Source organism: Clupea harengus, chromosome 20 (assembly GCF_900700415.2).
Source record: "Clupea harengus chromosome 20, Ch_v2.0.2, whole genome shotgun sequence".
NCBI lineage: Eukaryota > Metazoa > Chordata > Actinopteri > Clupeiformes > Clupeidae > Clupea > Clupea harengus.
Genome location: NC_045171.1, coordinates 15,483,286 through 15,505,785, shown reverse-complemented (window position 1 = coordinate 15,505,785; position 22,500 = coordinate 15,483,286). Strand labels below are relative to the sequence as shown.

The following is a 22,500-nucleotide window of genomic DNA, read 5'->3' as shown; positions in this document are numbered from 1 at the left end:
TGACAACAAAGCAGCATAGCAGGATGCTGTAGTAGACCATGGCACCCCAACAGAGCCCCTCGGTCAGAGGTGAAAGGTGAAAGGTGAAAGGTGGCTGGTGTGTGAGTTGGGGGCTCTGACCTGGCAGTGGGGGGATCTGCTTCTCGTCTCTCGAGCCAGACTGCTCGCTGGGCTGGGAGTGGAGCGTCTCCGCCGAGCCTTTGATGGGCGTGGACGTGGTGCCCGCTTTGGACGACACGCGCTCATCATCACGACTCTTGTGGCTGCAGGCACAAAAACACACACACACACAAATGGGTCACATTCATATTCTGAGTATGTGTGTGTGACTGTGAGTGTGAGTGTGAGTGTGAGTGTAAGTGTGAGTGTGAGTGTGAGTGTGAGTGTGTGTGTGTGACTGTGAGTGTGAGTGTGTGAGTGTGTGTGTGTGTGTGTGTGTGTGTGTGTGTGTGTCTGTGTGTCTGTGTGTGTGTGTGTGTGTGTGTGTTGGTATCAGTATGAGGAATGTCTTTGTCTTTAATGACTGTGCTGTTTACCATCTGACACAAAATACTGAATGGCAGCATTCAAATGGAACATTGGGGAGGGTCCACCAGACAGACAGCTCAATACCACCATGGATTGAAGGACAAGCAGTAGAAAGTAATAACAAGTAAAAACAAAGACTGGTTGGACAGAACAATAGAAAACATGGGGTTTGTGTGCTGGGTCCAGGGGGATAGCTGAGGGAATAACTCCTTAACCAGGCAGACTCCACACATACATACAACACACACATACATACAACACAATATCACACACAAACTCATACATAAACACAATATCACACACACACACACACACCCAGAGACACACACACTGGTCATCTAAAGTGGGTCCCCTGGTTAGTCACTGCCTCTGAGACTGACTCCTCTTTCTCTTTCTTTGTCCTTCTCGTCATCTCACATACAAGGCCTGTTGTGTGACAGTCACCTTCAGGGCACAGTTCCTCTCTCGGCCTGACTCCCATCCATCCATCCATCCATCCATCCATCCATCCATCCATCCATCTCCTTCTTCATTCTCTTTCTTGCTCAGCCACTGTGTGTGTGTGTGTGCGCGTGTGTCTGTGTTCATGTGAGTCTATACTGTCAGGGTCATAGTGTTTATGTCAGAGACTGGCTGGTGGTGACTGGTGCCATACTGACCAACCTCCCAGCCCAGGAGTAACACAGGGAGCCATTAGCACAGAGGGCTATATCATGCCACAGCCAGTAAAATGCTACAAAAGGGTTCCTATGCTGTGAAGCATAGTAAACCCTAGGAGGAGAGCCAGGCAGATGTAAGGGGGCTTTTCTTTGAGCCTTCCCCAGATAAGAGAGGGGTGCTGGGGTGTAGATGGTATGGAGACAGTGATAAGGCCTCCAGGACAGGGAAAAAAGGATGCAGGAACAATGATAAGCCTTAATAGCTCGTCTGCCGACGACCAGCACTGCATCTGGTAGATAACTGGTCTGCGTTATCATCACAGGTGCAGAGGCTGATGGGAAATGGAGTCCGTAGTGCCAACTGTAATTAAGATTTAAGGCTCAGAAGACACTACACAGGCTATTAGGAAACAATCACAGGTCCAGTTTACGCTCCTTCACAGCACTAAGGCAGCTTTCTCAGCTCTGGGTCATGGGAGGCGATGCGAGGAGTGGCCATAACTGTTTGTGTCACTTTGCAAATGAGCAGCATTGTTGAGGAAACCACATCTCATCTCTTAACTCATAGCGGGCTGTGGTCACACAGCTCAATGCAAATCTTTGTCCAGGGGTGAGGAAAGAGAGAGAGAGATAGAGAATGAGAGAGGGAGAGAGATAAAGAAAGAGAGAGAGGGAGAGGAAGACAGAGAGGGAGAGGGAGAAAGAGAGAGAAAAAAGAGAGGGAGAGAAAGAGAGAGACAGAGAGAATGGAGGATAGTGAAAAAGAGGTGGGGGAGAGACAGACAGAGGGAGGCAGGAGGAGGAGGGGTGGATAGAGGGAGGAGGGAAAGAGAGAGAGAGAGAGCTAATGGAGAAGAGAAAGAGAAAGACAGCACAGACAGAAAGCAGAGGCCTGTTCAGAATTCTCCACCAGCTCTCCGTCTGGAACTCTGAGAACAATGTGAGAATTCCAGACTGGTCACATGACGCAGAGTTGGCACAGGTCTGGAGCTGGCATTCCGCTGCTTTGTTTAGAGTCATGACGAGGTCGGGTACAGCCTGTGCCACCCTCACCAGGCCATGCACACTCTGGCAGACTACGGCAGGTTACACAAGACTACAGCAGATTACAGAACACAAAGACTAACCAGAAATTAAAAGAGACTACATCAGTTGGCCAAAGACCACAGCACTGCAGCCGACCAGGCCCAATGGAGGGGAAAGGGCATCAAGTCATATTATGCAGATTCCTTTAGATTCCTATTTGGGTATATGAGTGGTGACATAACACACATAAACATATAACCCTGCCAAAATAACACTGCCTCTGGAACATCTGAAACATCTTCTTCCTTAAACTACACTTCCCACAATTGCAAAAACAGTCCCCAACACGAACCAATGGCACTGTGGTAAAGATGGAGAGGGAATGTAGTTTATGAACCTAGTGTAGGTTATGTATCGCCTGGTTCTGCTGTTAGACATCTATCTGCCAACTACCACCACTAAAGAGATACTCACACGATCTACACAAATGACTCCTCTATATGATAAATGGACTGCATTTATATTTCTACTCATAGACCACTCAAAGCACTTCCCATGTTAATGCCTCAGACATCTACCCATTTACACACCGACAATGTAGGCTGCCTTGCAGGGTGCAAACCTGCATAAAAGTATGGAAAGTATAGTGTGTTGGGGTGGATGCTCAAAGGATTCACTTAGACACACATCCATCTTTGATGTCTCTATCTAACCATCATCTTTCGCCACGTCTGGCGTCACTCCTCACGCATCCCTGTCTGTTGCCATCCTCCTGTGTTCAGGCTGACACGTTCAGTCAAGCACTTTAGCTGACACCTGAGACAAAACGTCAGTGACACCGTGGCCTGACGTCAGGGACGCCACTGCTTATTTATGGCGAGTGTTCTCGTCCACGTGCCATACAGCAGCATGCCACTTCCTACCCATGGGAGGAACTTGCAATGTTGTTGTTAGTAACACAAAAAAACACAAACACACAAACAAACCGATGGAACGATAGTGGTTCAGGAGGTAGTGGAGTCCAGCAGCAATTTGAAGTCCTGACTCCTCCTCACCAAGTGACGAAGTGTCCTTGAGCAAGACACTGAACCCCCAAACGCTCCCGATGTGCAGGTTGGCACCTTAGATAGTAGCCTCTGCCATCAGTGTATGAATGGGTAGATGTCTGAGGCATTCATCTGTAAAGCACTTTGAGTTCTCTATGAGTAGAAAAGCGCTATATAAATGCAGTCCATTTACCATCAGACAACGAAATCCTGTACTTGTTAATTTAGCAGCAATTTAGTGCTTCAGATCCAGCACTTCAGACACTGCAAGACGAGAGAGAAAGGCATAAGCCTCTAGCACAAAATCATGAACCATCTGGCTCTAATGCAAATATGAGTATGGTATTTGGATGTGTCAACATGCAAGTGTGTCTCAAACTCAAACACACACACACACACACACACACACACACACACACACACACACACACAGATAAAGACTTCAAAACAACTACCACTAACATTGACAGCAGCATCTGAGGAACACACCCACACATATTCACACACTCACATACAGGTGAGGAACTCACAAACTCGAGAACAGTACACACACCCACACACACACACACACACACACACACACATTCACACATTCACATGCAGGTGAGGAACTCAGGAACAGGAACAGCAACATAGCAACACATAAGCTCTGGGGGAACCCTAAGAACTCTCTCTGCCATAAATCTATAGAACCAACAGAATAATCTACAGAACTTACAGAACCCACAGAACCATCTAGCATTGGCAGATCCTAGAGACCCATCTACGGTACTGGGTACAGAGCCCACTACAGAACTATGGCAGGGACTTACAGTGAAAGCCCTCTGTGTGAGAACGTAACTGCCATTCTGCATCAAGAAAAAACAGGATGGTTAATAGTTGTATGTGTGTCGGATAGTGACAACATAGGGACTGTGTTTGTGTGTGTGTGTGTGTGTGTGTGTGTGTGTGTGTGTGTGTGTGTGTGTGTGCACGTGTGTGTAAGTACTGCTCGGGTGACAAACAGGCTGCCGTTCATCACACTCTCTAATGGCTGCAGCATAGTCATCAGCACCTGCCAGTAACCAAGACCCATCCTGATGAATTAGCCATCTCTGCTCCATCGCTCACCAATCCCTTCAGCATCACTCAGTGTTTATGGTCTCAGAGTGTGTGTGTGTGCGTGTGTGTGTGTGCGTGTGTGTCTGTGTGCTTGTTTGGATGGGCGGGTGACAGCCAATCAGTGGTTTCTGCGGGGATGGTGATGGGCAATGACGGGTGCTGATGCATGCTGACGTGTGTGTGTGTGTGTGTGTGTGTGTGTGTGTGTCTGTGTGTGTGATCATAGCAAGGAAGACGGAGGGCACAGAAGACTGTCTGAACCATCGCCACTGGGGGACATGGAGCAGTTTTAATGAGACTTTAAATCACAGTCTCTCACACACACACACACACACACACACACACACACACACACACACACACACACACACACACAAACAAATATTCTACCAGTGGTTAAATTATTAAAAATCATATAGTTTATACGACTCATCTTAAAAATAGTTTCCTTGTTTTTAGCGGCGCCTGCTAGTAAGTGAGGTGAAGTTGGTGGTAATGCACGTAAAGGCTGTGTGGCTGCTACTGCTGCTGCTGCTGCTGTTGCTATCAGGCGCAGATATAACACGTATGGTGCTGTGAGATTGCATGCTACTGTACATGAGAAACAAGCAAAGCCAGAGCGTACTACCGACGTCCAAACGTTCTAGGAATGCGTGTGTGTTTGTGCGTGAATGGATCTCTCTCTCTTTGTGTGTGTGTATCATGCCTGTCAAGTTGACATGACTGAAATCCATGAGGTCAGTGATTGAAATCCGTTAGCCACACAAACACAGGCACAAAGACAACACGTGCGAGAATATTGTTACATTTGCACACCATTTATGTGTTCGTCCTATTAGTAGTAGTTGCATAGTATGATTATTGAATAGCGTTTTAGCTTGAAACGCCCATCTCTAACACACACACATACACAGCAAATCTAACACACTACTGTTAGAACATGGACACACAAAAAGCACTGTTGAGCATAAACATGCAAACACAGTGTCATGCACACAAATGCACAATATGCACACTCCAAACATAGCTACACTAAACGAACACATTAGCACACAGACAGGCAGGGGAACCTACATCATCTCTGGTGCAATCGGTAAGCAATATGCAACTCAATATCCAAAGGGTTGATGACATACATTCACACACACACACACCATACCAACGCACATAGAGAGACAGCGAGAGAGAGAGCGAGAGAGAGAGTGAGAGAGAGAGATGATGTAGGGGAAACAGAACATGGTACACACAGGGTGATCATTCCTCTCAGAGATGGGGTGTATAATTAACTTCTCCCACTTTCCCCCACAACAACAGGCACACAGGCACCAGAGGCACTACACATGCTAGTCCTGTGGGGAGGTGTTTGTGAGTGTGAGTGTGAGTGTGTGTGTGCGAGGGAGTGTGTGTACGAGTGAGGGTGTGTGCGAACGTATATCTGTGTGTGTGAGTGTGTGCAGGCATGTTGTAAACTCATTAAAAGTGTGCCTCTGGCACTACTGAGCAGCAGGTTAGGGGTTAATTAGTGGTGGGAGAAGGGACCATGATCTGTAAAAGTGTGTGTGTGTGTGTGCTCTTATCTTTCACATGGTTTCTTCCTTCCCTTTAGTTCCCCTATATATATATCTGCCCCCAACTCTCTCTCATTCTCTCCCTCTGTCTCTTCCCCCATCTATCTCTCTCCCAGTATTTTGCTCCCTCTCTCTCTACACCTCCGTCCCTCTCACTTCCCCCCTCCCCCCTCCTTACTCCCTCTCTCCCTACTCCATCTCACCCTCTATCTTTCCCCCTCTCCTCTCCTCTCATCCTCCTCTCCTCTCCTCTCCTCTCCTCCTCTCCTCTCCTCTCCTCTCCTCTCCTCTCCTCTCCTCCTCTCCTCTCCTCTCCTCCCCTCCTCCTCCTCCTGGCGTTCTCTGTCTGGGCCATCTGAGCTCATCTCAGCTAATTGTGGTGATGCGGCCATGCGAAGGGCGCCATGGCATCCCAGCATCCCCTCTGGCGTAAACAGATGGGCAGACGCGCGCTAGCCTGTGCTCCGTGTGGCGCGTGGCGTCCCGGTCCCCCAGCCCGCTGAGCTTGCCCCCTCTGAGAGGAAGTGTCATGCCTGTGCCGTCTCCTGGAGCCTGCTGTGCCACTGCTCTGTGCCCACTGTACCAGCTACTGTGCCCATCTACACACACCAGCTATCCACTTCAACACAGCTAGTGTGCCCATCTCCACACACCAGCTATCCACTTCAACACAGCTAGATCATATCTCCACACACCAGCTATCCACTTCAACACAGCTAGATCATATCTACACGCACCAGCTTAACACTTCCACACAGCTAGATCATATCTACACACACCAGCTATACACTCTATCTCTGGAGAGATATAGATATATACCCCATCTACACACACCAATTGCATGTTCTAAGCCAGCTATACCTTATCTATTTACACCAGCTATACACTACGCCAGCTACTATACACTAAGCTCTATGCCAGCTAGCTCTATAAGCATTACATCTATAAACACACACACACACACAGACACACACACACACACACACACACACAATACCCACAATATGTTAAGCTCTGCCTATGGCAAAGAAGCTCTCACACTTTTCTTTTTGCTCACATCAGCATTGTAGTGCCTGTCTGATTGGCCCCCTCTTCTCCAAAGGAGCAGTACTGCCACAGTGTTTGAGTTGTTCCCAGTGTGGGGGTATAATACTGTTGTCAGCAGGCTGAGCCCTGTCACTAGTGGTTTACCAACGTTGCCTGGCGCCAGGGTTTGGAAGGGGAATAAATGTGTTTAATGCGTGTTCCCCAAATGTGATTAACACTTTTGTCATATTTCTAATGAACATTCAATTTCCTCCCCTCAACCACAGCAATCGCTCAAAGCTACATTCAGAGGAAGCACTGACAGTAAAAGGGTTCAGCAAATTATACGGCACAATTTTAGGAATTTTGCTGGATTGTCGTCATGCCGATGGTAAGCCATGTTGTGGTTTGCATGAACCAGACTCCAGAGCGTTGTGTCTGCGTGGAATGTAATGTTTCCACGGTTCGTTCCAGGGTTCAGAAAAAGCTTTCCCACTAATTAAACAGGCAGACTCTGCTGGCCCATCAGAAGGAACCGGGTGTGGTCCTAAAGCCCGTTGTGTGATAGCACAGCAAACTACATGAGTTACCTCAATGCTGTCGAAACTTGTCAATGAAAATTGATTAGATCAGAGGTGCGTTCAAAAATAGCAAACAAAAAGGCAAACATTTGCAAACGTTTTCAAAACAGTTTTTCATTTGCTTTAAGTTCACTGTGAAAGTTTGCCAACACACAGGAGGTAGTTCTCCGCGAACAAGCATGGACGCTGGGCTAGGGTTACAGTTTAAATCAAACTTTTTAGAATGTTCACTCTTAAAACGGTAACATTTCAAAGGTTCAAGTTCAAAGAACAAAACATTTGCCTGGAATGTTCACCTTTGTTCACCAAATTTGAACGCATCTCAGGTCTACAACCAACTCAGGTCCAGCTCAGGTGCGGCCCAGATCAGGTCCTTCACCTGTCTGGGTGAATGCTTCCTAGAGCCATGAGCCATGACCTATAGGATTCTCAAAACCAATGATTCCTCATGTGTAGTTTCTACACACACCTCACACACACACACACACACACACACACACACACACACACACACACACACACACACACATACACTTGGTACGACACTACACACACTAGCACATTTGGGGCTGTTGGAGTGATTGTCAGACAGTGTAACTACCAGTAAGTGAACACACAAACACACCTACACACACAAACAAACACACACACAGACACACTTACTTTCGCCTCCGACTGATTTGAGAAGCATTGGCAGCAAGGCAAGTGCAGCAAAAAAAGGAGAGAGAAAGAGAGAGAGGGAGAGAGAGAGGAAGAGAGAGAGAGAGAGAGAGAGAGAGAGAGAGAGAGAAGGCGAAGGGAAAAAAAAGATGACAGTGATGAAATGATAGTCAGAGGTGAAGAAATGAGGCAGACATCCGGTCACTTCCAGAGGGACTTCCTGTCACCCTGACTGATGACTAAGCCCCGCCCCGGTTGGCATGGTACCAGGGGAGTATCAATGAGCCTAGCTCCAAGGGAGCCAATGAGAGAGCTTGACTCTGTGGTAGGGGAATCAATGCATCCCTCAGGTCAACCTCTGACCCCAGATGTGTGTGTATGTTTGAGTGTGTGTGTGTGTGCGTGGGTATGTGCATGACTGTGTGTGCATGTGTGTGTGGGTATGGTTGCGTGTGTGTGCATGTGTGTGTGTATGGTTGCGTGTGTGATGAGATTCCACTGCCAAGTGCTTATAGTTTATTCCATCACTAGATGACAGAATTGATTATTTCATTGGCAAGAGGGACAAGACCCTGTGTGCTCTTTCGGTGTGTGTGACTGTGTGTGTGACTGTGTGTGACTGTGTGTGTGTGACTGTGTGTGTGTGTGTGTGTGTGTGTGCGTGTGTGTGTGTGTGTGTGTGTGTGTGTGTGTGTGTGTGTGTGTCCAGAGAAACAAGATGGCACAACTACAATATGTTCATGTATGCAGAACCATTGTGGGATATACAAGCTGCACCATGTTCTACGTCTGTCAAATTCTCAGCCTAAAACAAGCATATCACAGATCGTTGTGTCTCAATCAACTGCAAACACTCTACAATGGTCTGTGGTCTGAGTGCTTAGAGGGGGTGCTTGTGGGTAATGTAGCTTTTTTTATTTAATTTTTTGGTCCTACCTGCCGTTGCTGATCTGCTGTGGGGACTGTCTGGACAGGTCAGAGGGCTCGGAGCGCTTGTCCGGAGAGCGAGAGCGTGCCCCACGCGAGCGTTCATGGGAGTGGTCAGACGTCAGCGAATGGATCTCAGAAATATCTGTCGGGACAAAGCATATAACGGCTTATTATATATTATATTATTATTATATATTATTATATTGGCTTTAAGGTGGCTCCACAGCAGGACAAAACAGCAAGAGGTCACACCCCTTTCTCTCTCTCTTCTACTCTCTCATGTGATTAAGCCACAGGACACCAGGGAGAGTGGGTCTACTAAAGGATATCACCACAGCTGGAGTTCAGCCGCAGGTAATCTCAGACGTGAAGTTATCCTTTACGAACCCCACCAACACCAGTGCCATGTTGCTTTTATACAACAGTTCTACTACCGACTAATTGAATTGGATGACACTACATTTGGATTTGTTTAATTTGTTTTGATCTTTATTTTTCATTCTCCGCCCAGCAACAAATACTGTCACTCTGCAAGTTTCATATTTTTAGGTTCATGTGTTTAGGAGCTCCAGTTTCATTTGACCACAGAATTATTCTTACTCACGAGGTCCAAATCTAAAGGGTTCATTGGGCAACGACGTAAGCATATGCACACAGCTGTGGCGAGGTGTCGATGACCTCCAGAGACTCTTCTAAAGAACACAGGGTTTTTCCTGGGTCAAAATGGGTCTTCGGTGCTCCCAAAAAAAAAAGGCGCGCTACGCGCGCACACAGTCTGTGTTACCGTGTCACCTCATTAGCAGACATCTATGTATTTATTTCGTTTTTTTACCATTTCATAAATAATGGAGGCTATGCTTGAGGAAATCATTTTGCTTCCACTTTAGATTAAAATAGATAGGCTAATAGATTGACAATAGTCCAAGCCCCATGGTGCTATCATGTTAGGTTCAAAGATTATTAAGATTATTTACCTCTTTACATATGCAAACTATTGAAATGTATATCAATAGAATCTAGAACTAACCAGTGGTCAGAAATGGAACACACAAATGATGAAATTCAAGTTTATCTATTATTGCTATTCATTTTTATTATACAAACCTACATACAATTATTTTAGTTTTTATTATTAAAACTGTCCACAAATATTTTTAATAGTGTGTTTAACTTCTATTGGCGCACCAATTGAGGCTGCGTTGGAAATCGTTAATCAAACTTTTGTCAGCATTTTGAGTGGAAATTTCATTTGCATTTGTACAGTGTATTCGGGCACGTCGGGCTGGCCCTCGCAGCGGAACGACAGTTTACAACCGCACCGGTTTATCAATGATAATATTAATATTATTATATTTGAGATGCAACACAAATATATCCGCTCTGCTCAGAACGAGCTGAGCTTTCATTGATAAACCAATGCGGTTGTCTGCCTCTCCCGAGGCCCCGCGGTCTACTGGTACTCGTTCAAACGGGTAGACAAATCAAATAATAGCCTACACCTGTGTAGGTCCTCAACATAGCAGATATTGTAATACATTGAAAGCCATGAATACTGAAAATGGAATGTTATGCTCAAAATCACCGCCGACTGATGAAATCAGGATGCATACGCAAGTTGAGTAATTGACAGCTGGCCGCTCTGTCCATTCGCGCACCTCACAGTTGCGTATTGATCAGACAAGAAGAAACGCTTATCAACTCGATTACTATTGATCAAAACAGAACGAGGGTTCGGCTGTAGCCTATACTTGAAACATACTATTGAGAACATATTCGCTGACATGCATTGCACCCGTGATGAATTGTGGCTTAATGGTGTTTTGAGCCCTCACCGTCGACTTCAAGGCGGCAGCTGCCTGGAAGGCGCTCCTAGCTTGCCACTTTAGAGAAGACGTTGGTTTGAATTTGAGCAAGCAGCTAGCTAGCAGTTGTCTACACTTGGTTAAAAATCAAATTACGCTAGATTCATGCTAGCATTGCGCTAAATAATTAGACAGCTAACATGAATTAGTGGTGTTTACAGTCAAGTCAGTTATTGTATATGGCATTAATATTATTCTAAAACACCTTCACTAGTTGTTTTAACCAGATTTGTAAGCAGGTTGAAAACAACATTTTTCAAGTAAAGTGCCTTGGTTTAAAACCGCTAAAAGCTAGCTACATTAAGTTGCTTGCTCAAATCTCAAATTCAAACCAACGTCTTCTCTAAACTGGCAAGCTTGGAGAAGCCTATGTTCAATGATTGGCTCAGAGGGTGGGAGGCTGTATGCGCCTTCCAGGCAGCTGCTGCCTAGAAGTCGACGGTGAGGGCTCAAAACACCATTAAGTTGAATTGCGCCATGATTTTTTTTTTTTTTTTTTTTTTTTCATCACGGACTTTTTTTTTTTGCCTTAGGCGCTCGGGATTTGTCGTAGGCGCTCGGGAAAACGGCTTAGGCGCGCGCCCAAATTTTCTCTATGCAGGAAAAACCCTGAGAACAGCTGTGAACAGTAGCATTGCCAGTCTGTCTCTCAGAGCATCCTTCCGTCACTGCCTCGTCACATTGGCCAGAGTGGTCTGAACACTCACCATCTCTGTCGGAGTTGGCGGAGGGGATGCTGTCGTCCATGTCGGGGATGTTGAGGAGTGTGGCGCGCTCATCTCGCTGCACCACCATCTTCAGCTTGCCCTTTGACCTCTCGATCAGCTTCTTGGCATCAATCAGGGACAGGTTCTCTGTCACTGTGCCATTTATCTATGAGGGATACGACGAGAGAGAGAGAGAGAGAGAGATAGAGAGAGAGAGAGAGATGGAGAGAGGGGGAGAGCGAGAGAGGGGGAGGTATGGAGAGAGATGGAGAGAGAGAGAGAGAGGTCAGAGAGGCACTCGGAGGAAGGGAAGGATAAGAAAATAGGATGGCTGGGACAGAGATATGACACTGTAATTTCACAAACAATTTCCCCATCAGCACTATTTTATAGATATCTCAAGGAGATGTGAAATCAGGCAGAGATTTTGTGTGTGTGTGTGTGTGGGAGTGAGTGTGTCTGTATGCATGCGTAAGAGTGTGTGTGTGTGTGTGTGTGTGTGTGTGTGTGTGTGTGTGTGTGTGTGTGTGTGTGAAGGCACCAGAGGCTACACTCTTTGATCACTGACTCGAGAGTGCTTCAAACGGAAGCCGTGATGACAACTGTGAAAAATGCATGAGGTCCTTAGTGTGTGTGAGTGGGCTCTGAGGCTGAGGCAGAGGCAGAGGCACAGGCACAGGCCACGCCAGACTTCAGCACATCACACAGACTACACACGCCAAATCACTGCTCCTCGCTTTAAATATTCATCTGCCAGCCATATCGCCCGCCTGCCGACGAGGCACAGCTTACAGACCAGTGGACCGCAAAAAAGACAGGGAGGGAGGGAGGGAGGGAGAGAATAAGAGAGAGGGAAATAGAGGGAGAGAGAGAAGGAGAGAAATTCAAGAGAAATAAAGGGAAACAAACAGCGACACGAGCAAAGAAAATAAGGAGAAGAAAGGGCTAAAAACAGAGAGAGAGGGATGAAGGGCAGTAGGGAGAAATTAAAAAGAAGACGGGATAGAGAATGAGAAAGAGAGAGAGAGAGAGCGTGATGGTCTTCGGACATGGAATGGCTAAGCCAAATTGGCTGCTGAAAGCGTGTAAATTCTCCTGACAATGTGAAGTAAATCCTTCCCATGAGTTTGAGCGGCGGGCTGATGGGCGGAATTCCACGATGAGTGGTGGGCAGATGTGGCGTGCCAGGCCCACACAGGACAGCACAGCGATAAGGCTGAGTGTGTGCATGTGCAGATGTGTGTGTGTGTGTGTGTGTGTGTGTGTGTGTGTGTGTGTGTGTGTGTGTGTGTGTGTGTGTGTGTGTGTGTGTGTGGGCGTGTGTGTGTGTGTGTGTCTCCTTCTCTCTTTACACCCCCGCCTCCCTCTCTCTCTATCTCCCTCCCTTACCCCTGCCCCTCTTCTCTCCTCTCCTCTCCTCTCCTCTCTTTCTCTCTCTCTCCTTCTCCCATCCTCTCTTCTTCTCTCTATATTTGACACCCTCCTCCTCTACCTCTCTCTGTCTGCTTCCCCTCTCTCCATTTACCAGTCTTTACCTCTGCATTTCTCTCTCATACCCCATTTTCTCTTTCTTTCTCTCTACTCTCTCCATTTTCTCCCCCTCCCCCCACCCTCCCATAACCTGATGATCTCACCTTCAGCACTACGTCTCCTTCCTGGATGTTGCCGTCTCGTGCTGCGAGACTCTCGGGGGAGATGTCCTTCACGAAGATGTGGCTGGCCAAACGCAGCCCATACTCTGCAACCACACACACGCAAATACACACGCACGTGTGAACATAAAACCAATATAAACAATTTGACACCAACACAACACAGGCTGGCCAAATGCAGACCCTACCCTGAAATGACAACACAACAGCAACGTTCATTGAGAAAACCTTAGTATTTTTTACTAGTCAATGACTTTCACCTGTATTCTGCCATAAATATGAATAACACAAGGCAAATTGCCATAGCATCATATGAACACACACACACACACACACACACACACACACACAATCAGAGACATAAGATACAGTATCCACTATCCGCATCTCTGACGCCTACCTTCGTTCTTACGGGACTTGACGAGGGTGACTTTCGCAGGCCGCGGGGGTAAGGAGTTGGAGGCCACTGAGCGAGGGGAGGCGCTCCTGTCCCGGGACGTAGCCCGTTCTGTCCGCTCGCTGCGGCGGCCCGTCCCTGAGCCGCCGCTGGCTCCGGCCGAGGCATATGCCCCCGGCCCCTCATACTCCTCCTCTTCGCTGTCGTCCTCTCGCTCCGACATCGTCTCGCGGTCGCCCGGGCGTGCCACCGGGATCTGCACCTTCCGCTTGCGCCGGATCGTCTGCAGAGGAGAGGAGAGATGGAACAAAGATAGAGATAGAAACACAGAGGGAGATCGAGAAAGAGAAAGAGAGACAGGGAGAGAAAGGCAACAATTGATAACAAGGTCACTGTATTCACTGATTCACTTGTGAGAGTTGTCTGTTAGCATGAGTGTGAGGCTATGGCTATGTTCTGCCTGCAGGCCCAAACTTTTTTTGACTTTGCTCCTATGTGACTGGTAACAGTGTGAACAGCACAAATCACATGGAGTCCGATCTTTCCAATTCTGATTTGGGCCTCTTCCATATGTGCTCCTGAATCTGAGACAGATCTCGACCCGTATTCACAAAGCTTCTTAAGGCAGAAATGAGCTCCTAACTGGCCCGTTTAGGAGAATCTCTTAAGCATAATGGGAAAGTCAATCTAAACCTTGGGACTCTTCAGTGTTATTGACCAAAAGTAATTTACAAAGCCCCTTAGCACTAAAAGTAGCATCCTAGGTTTGCATGAGCAAAGATGTTGTTGAGAAGACTCCTAACTCACTCAGGCCATCTCCCAAACGAATGGAAAATGGCAGTTTATATCATTCCACGTAACATTGTTTTGGAATGCAGAAGCAGAATGACTGTAAAAGATAACGTACCAATCACGAGGCAAGAATTAGCCTATGGCACTTGTAAGGGATGCAATAATGTCAACCAACCAAAACAACCCGTTTAGAGCTGAAATGGATTGAATGTGACGTTTTATTGTACATATGAACTAGCTCCTGTGTACAAAAAATGTGTCATCATATAGTAGATGCTTTCTTAAAACTGTGCGAAGATACTCGGTCTGCGGGTAGCATATTCCATTATTAATTTATGTGTAGCCTGTAACACTTATTTCTTTATTTATCGTTCTTTGCTGTAGGCTATCTCATGGAGTCTTGCTGGCACAGACCTGTCACTCATCAACCAATCACAGAGGTCTTTGAAAGCAAGCTCAAGCATGAGACTTAACGTCGGCCATAGCAACAGTCAATCTCTTAGTTTAGGAGTTCTTGCTTTTCCTACGTTAAAGTTGGCCTCAGCAGCTTTGTAAGCTAACAGGATTTAGGAGAAAACATTTAGTCAGAAACATTTAATTAGATACTTTTAGTTAGAAACTTTTAGTGCGACTTCTGAGTACCTTTAAGATAAAATGCGTTGTGAATACGGCCCTGATTGTTTGCAATGTGACCTCAGTCTAAACAGTCATATCAGAATTCATGCGACTTTTATGTCACTCTGGATCAACGTTAATCCCAATTCTGTGCTGATGAAAACAGTGAAGTTTTAGACCAATACAGATGTGCCTGTCTTTCTCCTCATTATCATCTGCTCACATATCCGTTGGCTTCTACTGCACATCACATGACTTATGAAGGAAACCGACATGCTGACTTCAGTGGCCTCCATGTTTATGTGATGTCTTTCTGTTGCACTCGTGGGTCAGTTCAGAACCATGACCCATTCACACTGGGATCTGATACTGGCCACTTTAAACAAACTAATGTGGAAAATCGAATCTGAGCTATAATTCGAATCCGAATTGAGCACAAAGGCTTGCAGTGTTAACATAGTCAGGCAGGAGTGAGGGAGTAAGAAGAGAGGAGTCATTGAGCTTGAGCATGAGAGTGTGTGTGTGTGTGTGTGTGTGTGTGTGGGTGTCTGTATGTGTGTGTGTGTGTGTGTGTGTGTGGGTGTCTGTATGTGTGTGTGTGTGTGTGTGTGTGTGTGTGTTTGTGTGTGTGTGTGTGTGTGTGTGTGTGTGTGTGTGTGTGTGTGTGTGTGTGTGTGTGTGTGTGTGTGGAAGTGAGGGGTTGAGATAACAGGTATGCATTCTCGGCATTCCTTTGTGACAACTGTGCACTGTGAGCTTTGAACCCACCACCTCTTTAGACGACCAGGATATTTGAAGTAATACAAACAGGGCAGGGTGCATGAATGAGTGTGTGTGTGTGTGTGTGTGTGTGTGTGTGTTTGTGTGTATGTGTGTGTGCATGTGTGTGTGTGTGTGTGTGTGTGTACGTGCGTGTGTGTTTGGGTGTGTGGGTGTGTTTGGGTGTACATTCTAACTCACTATTTTGGCATTTTTGCCACTTTTCCTCAACTGCTGTACAGCGTAGGCATGTTCCACATTGTCCATTGAGACGGCATTGACCATCACCACTCTGTCATTTTCCCTAGAAAGACAAACACACACACACACTTTCAGATACTGTGCACATAGATACACACACTGTTAACAGTAAAAAATGCCAACAATTTGGCTAAACAGAGAGAGACCAACCAACCCACACACACACACACACACACACACACACACACACACACACACACACACACACACACACACACACACAGCGAAAAACACAGAGTTGGACATACACAGAGACTGGTAGACGCAAACAGAACCCACCCCACCCCCACATACACACACACACACATACATACATACACACACACACATAAATATAGACACACACACACACACACTTACGAGAGAAGCCCCTCTGCTGGACCTCCTTTCAACACATCTGAGATGACGATGGACGTCTCCCCGCTCTGGAAGTGGGGGTTGTCCCGTCCCCCAGAAATAGCGATCCCAAACCCAAAGCCCGGTGCCTGAGAGGATCAAAAACACACACACACACACACACACACACACACACACACACACAGAGGAGGAATGACGGTCATTAACTCTTGCACCCTGTCCCTGACTTGCACTCCAAACAAAAGGCTATTAAGTGATTCCCTGAAGCAGACAGGAAATGGCTATAGGTCTGTGTGTATGTATACATCTGGGTGTTAGTCTGTGTCTATTCCTGTGCATTCATGTTGTGGGCAAGGCGCCATGTCTGTGTTCTCTACAAAGCCAAAGTTTTGTGAGAGGGAAATTGTATATAGCCTATATGTGCCCACTTTTCTGTATTTCCAAGTGTATGCAAATGTGTGGGTGTGTATTTGTGTGTGTGTGTGTGTGTGTGTGTGTGTGTGTGTGTGTGTGTGTGTGTGTGTGAGTGTGTGTATGTGTGTGTGTGTGTGTGTGTGTGTGTGTGTGAGTGTGTGTGTGTGTTCCCCTGCAGTAATGGCCCTTGCAGGTGTCTCCTCTCCAGTCTAACGCTGTACTGTGACTCCATTAGCACAGCGCGGTATTGACAGATGGCCAGAGCACAGGACAGTCTTTAGGGAAACACTTGCTAGACAACGGGTGATCAGTACACCCACACACTCACATATACACACATGCGCGCACACACACACACACGCACACATACACACACACACACACACACACACACACTCACACACGGACACATACGAACACATACACACACATACATACACTCACCCACACTCGCACACACATACACACAGTCAGCAGTATTTGGAATCATGGAGATTGGGAGTGACAGGATGTGAGACCCCAAAACACACAGCAGAAGACACTCTATGAGTCATCCTGAACACACAGTGAGCAGAGTAGGCCTACAGCGTGCCACCGCTGAGTTTTTCACCTCCTTCAGTTACACAGTTTCTCACACACACACACACACACACACACACACACACACACACACACACACACACACACAGTTTGGCACCTGTCTCTCCGGTCAGATAATAGCATATAGTCACTCCCGACTCTTAATCTTAATCTGCATATTTAGTAATGTAATCAATAGTATGCAACACTAATGCTCGTCTACTAATATGCTAATCTAACTAAGCAACGACGTGCACGTGCTACAACTATTGCCCCATTGTCCCTTAGCATGATGCTAATAATTAGCTACAGCAAGCAGAAAAAAGGTGCTCTCTTATCCCTTAGCATGGTGCTTTGTTGGCAGGAGTGGGGCCAGCCATGGGATAGCCTAATCAGGCAGGGAAATGCACTCCTTCATCTTAACCTTGATAAGGCTCAGGCTAATTAGATTAGCTTCAGTGAAATGGTAGCATGGACGAGAGTCTAGACTGTTAGCGTGGTGCTAACCACAAGCACCTATAGTGACCTTACAGTGGGGGCACAGTTCAGGCTCATAGAGGATTAGCTTTAGCTGTTTAAGGCATCAGGAGCAGCAGTGGTGATGCTGTGAGGCTGTGTGCAAACAACTCAGTGTGATCCTGTTCTCAGGGCCAAGGCAGCACTTGCATAAGTAAACAGCTTCATCAAAACATTTCTGCTAATTCATCAAAAGCGCTGGTTAGTGTTGGAGAGTGCTTGTTATCATTACACACTGAAGGTAAGACACAGTCATTAAACTAAACGTCAAACTGTGTTAGCCTGTGTGTGTGGCTGGAGTACACACACACACACACACACACACACACACAGGCTAACACAGTTAGCACACATACACACTCATGTGCAAACACACATACACAAATGCATACACACACACACAGGATGAGGATGCTGTTTGGCACTCTTTTCCTTTACAGTTTCCTGCCATCTGTGTGTATAAGCTATTGTGTGCTTCACAAACACACATCCTGCAGCTGTGATTCCCAGTACCCAGTAAAGAGAGAGAGAGAGGGAAGGAGAGAGGGGGGAGAGAGGGATGAGAGAGTAGATGGGTAAGAAAAAAGATAGACAGAGGGATGGTGTGAGGAGAGGAGAGCACAAAAAAAGAAAAAGAAAGGCAGAGAGGAAAGGAAAAGGTGATGAAGAGAAAAGAGAGAGAGAGAGAGAGAGAGGCAGAGATTAGATGAGTCAAAGGGAAACATCGGAGGGGAGAACAGGGAAGAAGAGATGAGAGACTGAAATGGAAAAAAAGATGAAAAGGTAAAAAAGATGAATAAGATGTCAGAAGATATACTAAGAATAAGAAGATAAAAACAAGGGATACTAAAAAAGGATGTGATGGCAAGTAAAGGAAGTGAGTGAAGTAAGCTACGTGAAGCAGAGAAAGTCTGGATATGCATGACTATGCGTGCGTGCGTGCGTGCGTGCGTGCGTGCGTGCGTGCCTGCGTGCGTGCGTGTGTGTGTGTGTGTGGTTGAGCTCACTTACCCTTTGAAGAGTCACTGTGTGCTGTTCCCATATCACCGTTTCCTCCATCGCACTCTGGAAAAACAACACAAGAGAGAGACCGATCAGAACACTCCTCCTGAGAACACGAGAACAGTTAGAACATAGATTCCCAAACGGAACACTCCCGGAACACTGCTCAAGAGTTCCATAACATTCTAGTATGTCAAAGCAGCACTTCTGACCGTTTGTCACCCACTCCAATGGAAAAAGAGCTTGTATGTGTTTTAGAAGGCGTACACGGTTAAGGACATCTGTCTGTGTGTGTGTGTGTGTGTGTGTGTGTGTGTGTGTGTACATGGGAGGTTTAAAAAAGTCACTCCTGTGTTCGCACTGCCAGTCTCAGCAATCCAGTGCTATGAGGTAGCGTGGGGTGAGTTGGCAGGGGTAGAGTGGTGTGTGTGTGTGTGTGTGTGTGTGTGTGTGTGTGTGTGTGTGTGTGTGTGTGTGTGTGTGTGTGTGTGTGTGTGTGTGTGTGTGCATGCAGAGTGAATGCTTGACAGAGCCAGGCTCTGGGGTGGCGTGTCAGGGGCAGGGCGGCATCACGGTGGCACCAGGGTGTCTGCCAGAGGGCAGTTCTGCCCGGATGCCAAGCCCGGCCCTGACCACACCGCTGACTCGACACTCGGCAACTACCAAGCAGGCACCAGCGCCCACCCGCTGACCATGTGACCTGAGGTGGCCAGGACCCTATACATAGCACTGCCCAACACAGCAGGTCCAGTAGGGCCCGCTCAGCACAAACACATCTGACTCCAGGACGGATCCCGGCACTGACCCACCGGATCAGCGCCGCATCCCAGCCAGATCCAGTCCCCCACGCACACCACAGTGGGCACCGATAATCACACGGTGCTCACGACGGCAGGCTGAGTCACAGGCAAGCAGGCTTAAGAGCAAACCAGTGAATTGGCATATGGCACATCCAGAATAATGGAAGCACTGTGTCACTGCAACAGCACACTGTATTTAGCACTGGGGCAGTACGCGCCACGTTCACACACACACACACACACACACACACATACACACACACACACACACACACACACACACAAGCAATTTACAAACAAGCACACCAGCATATACACATTCAATAAACACCTTCTAACACAGCTGTGCAGTGAGGGGAGAAGACTGGTGCATGCCCATCCCCGTCCAATCAGTTCTACTTTCCTGTCTGTGTGCTACAGGCCAGGCCTATATATAGCCCTACAGACAGGTTCATCCTGGGTAAGCATTCATAAATAAATAAACAAATAAATAAATAAACAGACCCGCATACAACCATATTTATCTGAATAAATACACGCATACACCCATATTCATATAAATAAATAAATACATACACGCATACACACGTATTTATCTAAATACATATACAAATAAATACCAACATACACCCGTATTTATACAAATAAATAAATACACTTCTCCACTCGTATTTATCTAAATGAATAAATCCCCACTGTACCTGCTTCTGCTCTATGCGCTGCAGTCTGACTATGGATTATAAAGGCATTACAACAGCATGGGCGTATGTGGAGAGACGGGCCGCGCTGTGGGATTAATGTCAGGAGATTTACCCCCGTCCAGCGTCCCGTCTCCAGCGGTCGCCCCCTCATCAAAACCACTGCTCTCAAAACATCTGGACGGGCCTAAGCCCTGCCATGTCCAATCAATCTATATTTCACATGCCAGTCCAGTCGCCATTTTAGAGGTCAGATTAGAGGTAGAGTCGCCTTACAATTCTGTTGACGTAACGCAGGTAGAAGAAAATATGGCTGCAGAAATATTTAGGTTATGAGGCCAGCCTGCAAAGCCACTGATAACATCACTATGTAAATCACTGAGGGGTTGGATGAAAGACTGAATTGTAAAGGCTCACAAGCACACAATAATCCAGGCTATTGGAAGAGTGGTGTACATGAAAGCAAGATTCATTCATGCAGACTCAAAATTCTCCTTATTTTCCACTAATGGTAAAAAAAAATGACCTTTTTCTACTGTTGAATTGTAGCTTGGCATTTCTGTGCCTTGACTGGCAGAGCAAGGTCATGTGTTGGGTACTCTAAGAGCGCACACACTGAGACAAAAGCCTGTAGTTAATGTAACTGCGTTTTCACACGTGTGCGCGGAAAACAAAATCACCTGCTCACACTACTCCATTGAGGTGTGAGTGAGTGAGTGTAGCATCTAGGAAGTAAAGTGTGTCAAGCCCCGAGGCACCTGTTTAACACCTGCCCAGGGTGTGGCGTGTGTGTGTGTGTTTGTGTGTGTCACATTACACCACAGCCACACATTCTCACGCCCCCTTAATAACGCGGCTGTTTAGAGGCGTGGCGACCGTAACCTTGTGACCCCATGCAACCTAGTTAGCTTAGTATGTCCCTAGAAACATGGAGGACACTTGTTTGACACCCGCACGTCACGTGGCTCATAGTTAGGCCATCGGAGGTCACATTTCCCAGACGTGTAACTGGAGTGTGTTGGGTTCTGTGGGTGGAGTACGGCCTGGCTGCAGACAGAGGGCTGAACACACTGTCTGAGGTCAGGGCTGAGAGTGAGGGGAGTTTCCCTGGCTCCAGTGTAAGACACTAAAGATGGCAGCATGACCATCTGAATCAACTTCTACCTTCCCCAGCAGACAACACTGAAGGGCTGCGTATGTGTGTCAGGGGGAATGCACGGAATGTTGGTGTGTGTAGCACTCTATAGCTGTGTATGCTATGTGTGTGTGTGTGTGTGTGGAATGTATGTGTGTGTGTGTGTGTGTGTGTGTGTGTGTGTGTGTGTATGAGTGTGCGTGTGTATGTGTGTGTATGTGTGCATACGTAGCCATATATATGTGTATAGCTGTGAATGGTTTGCGTGTGTACGTAATGTTTATGTGTTTGTGTGCGTGTGTGTGTGTGTGTGTGCATGTGTGTGTGTCCAGACAGTTGGAATGAGCTGTCTGTGGTCTGTTGACAAGAGAGACAGGATTGAAATAAGAGAAACAACAGTAGACTCTAGGCTGTCACGATGCCCCCCCCCCCCCCAACTTGCTGAGTTTGTGCATGTATGTGTGTGTGTGTGTGTGTATGTCTGCGTGTGTGTGTGTCTGCGTGTGTGTGTGTGTGCGCGCAATGCGCACGCATGCATAAGCATGAATAACTTTCAGCTATGCATTTCCAGTTCCATGATTTCACTCCAACTGTCTTGAGTTTATCTCCCTTGATCTCACCCCTCACCCCTCCCTCCTCTCTCTCTCTCTCTCTCTCTCTCCCTCCTCCCTCTCTCCCTCCTCCCTCTCCCTCTCTCTTTTTCATCCAGTTGTCTTTCTTCTTGAGCTCCGCACGTAATGGTAATGACCACACATTTAACCCTTCAACCCAGATTACAGTATCCCCAGGGGCTATTTGTGTCCATAATTGGCACAAGTGCAAATGACAC

At 46.8% G+C, this 22,500-nt stretch overlaps 1 protein-coding gene across 13 annotated transcripts in view; it reads right to left on the bottom strand.

The window, feature by feature from the left end:
* tjp1a (tight junction protein 1a) overlaps positions 1 to 22,500 on the bottom strand; it is a 165,505-nt gene that overhangs the window by 30,351 nt on the left and 112,654 nt on the right. For 9 of the 13 annotated variants that reach the window (XM_031587336.2, XM_031587338.2, XM_042710784.1 and 6 more), the window contains 10 exons: positions 19,048 to 19,101; positions 16,531 to 16,655; positions 16,111 to 16,213; positions 13,747 to 14,026; positions 13,329 to 13,432; positions 11,695 to 11,860; positions 9,132 to 9,267; positions 8,199 to 8,210; positions 4,072 to 4,107; positions 121 to 263 (listed from right to left, as the gene is read on the bottom strand). In XM_031587336.2, the coding sequence (XP_031443196.1) occupies positions 121 to 263; positions 4,072 to 4,107; positions 8,199 to 8,210; positions 9,132 to 9,267; positions 11,695 to 11,860; positions 13,329 to 13,432; positions 13,747 to 14,026; positions 16,111 to 16,213; positions 16,531 to 16,655; positions 19,048 to 19,101 (1,159 nt within the window). The remainder of the gene's footprint in view (positions 1 to 120; positions 264 to 4,071; positions 4,108 to 8,198; positions 8,211 to 9,131; positions 9,268 to 11,694; positions 11,861 to 13,328; positions 13,433 to 13,746; positions 14,027 to 16,110; positions 16,214 to 16,530; positions 16,656 to 19,047; positions 19,102 to 22,500) is intronic. The other 4 variants (XM_042710787.1, XM_031587345.2, XM_031587346.2 and 1 more) reach the window with 2 other exon arrangements.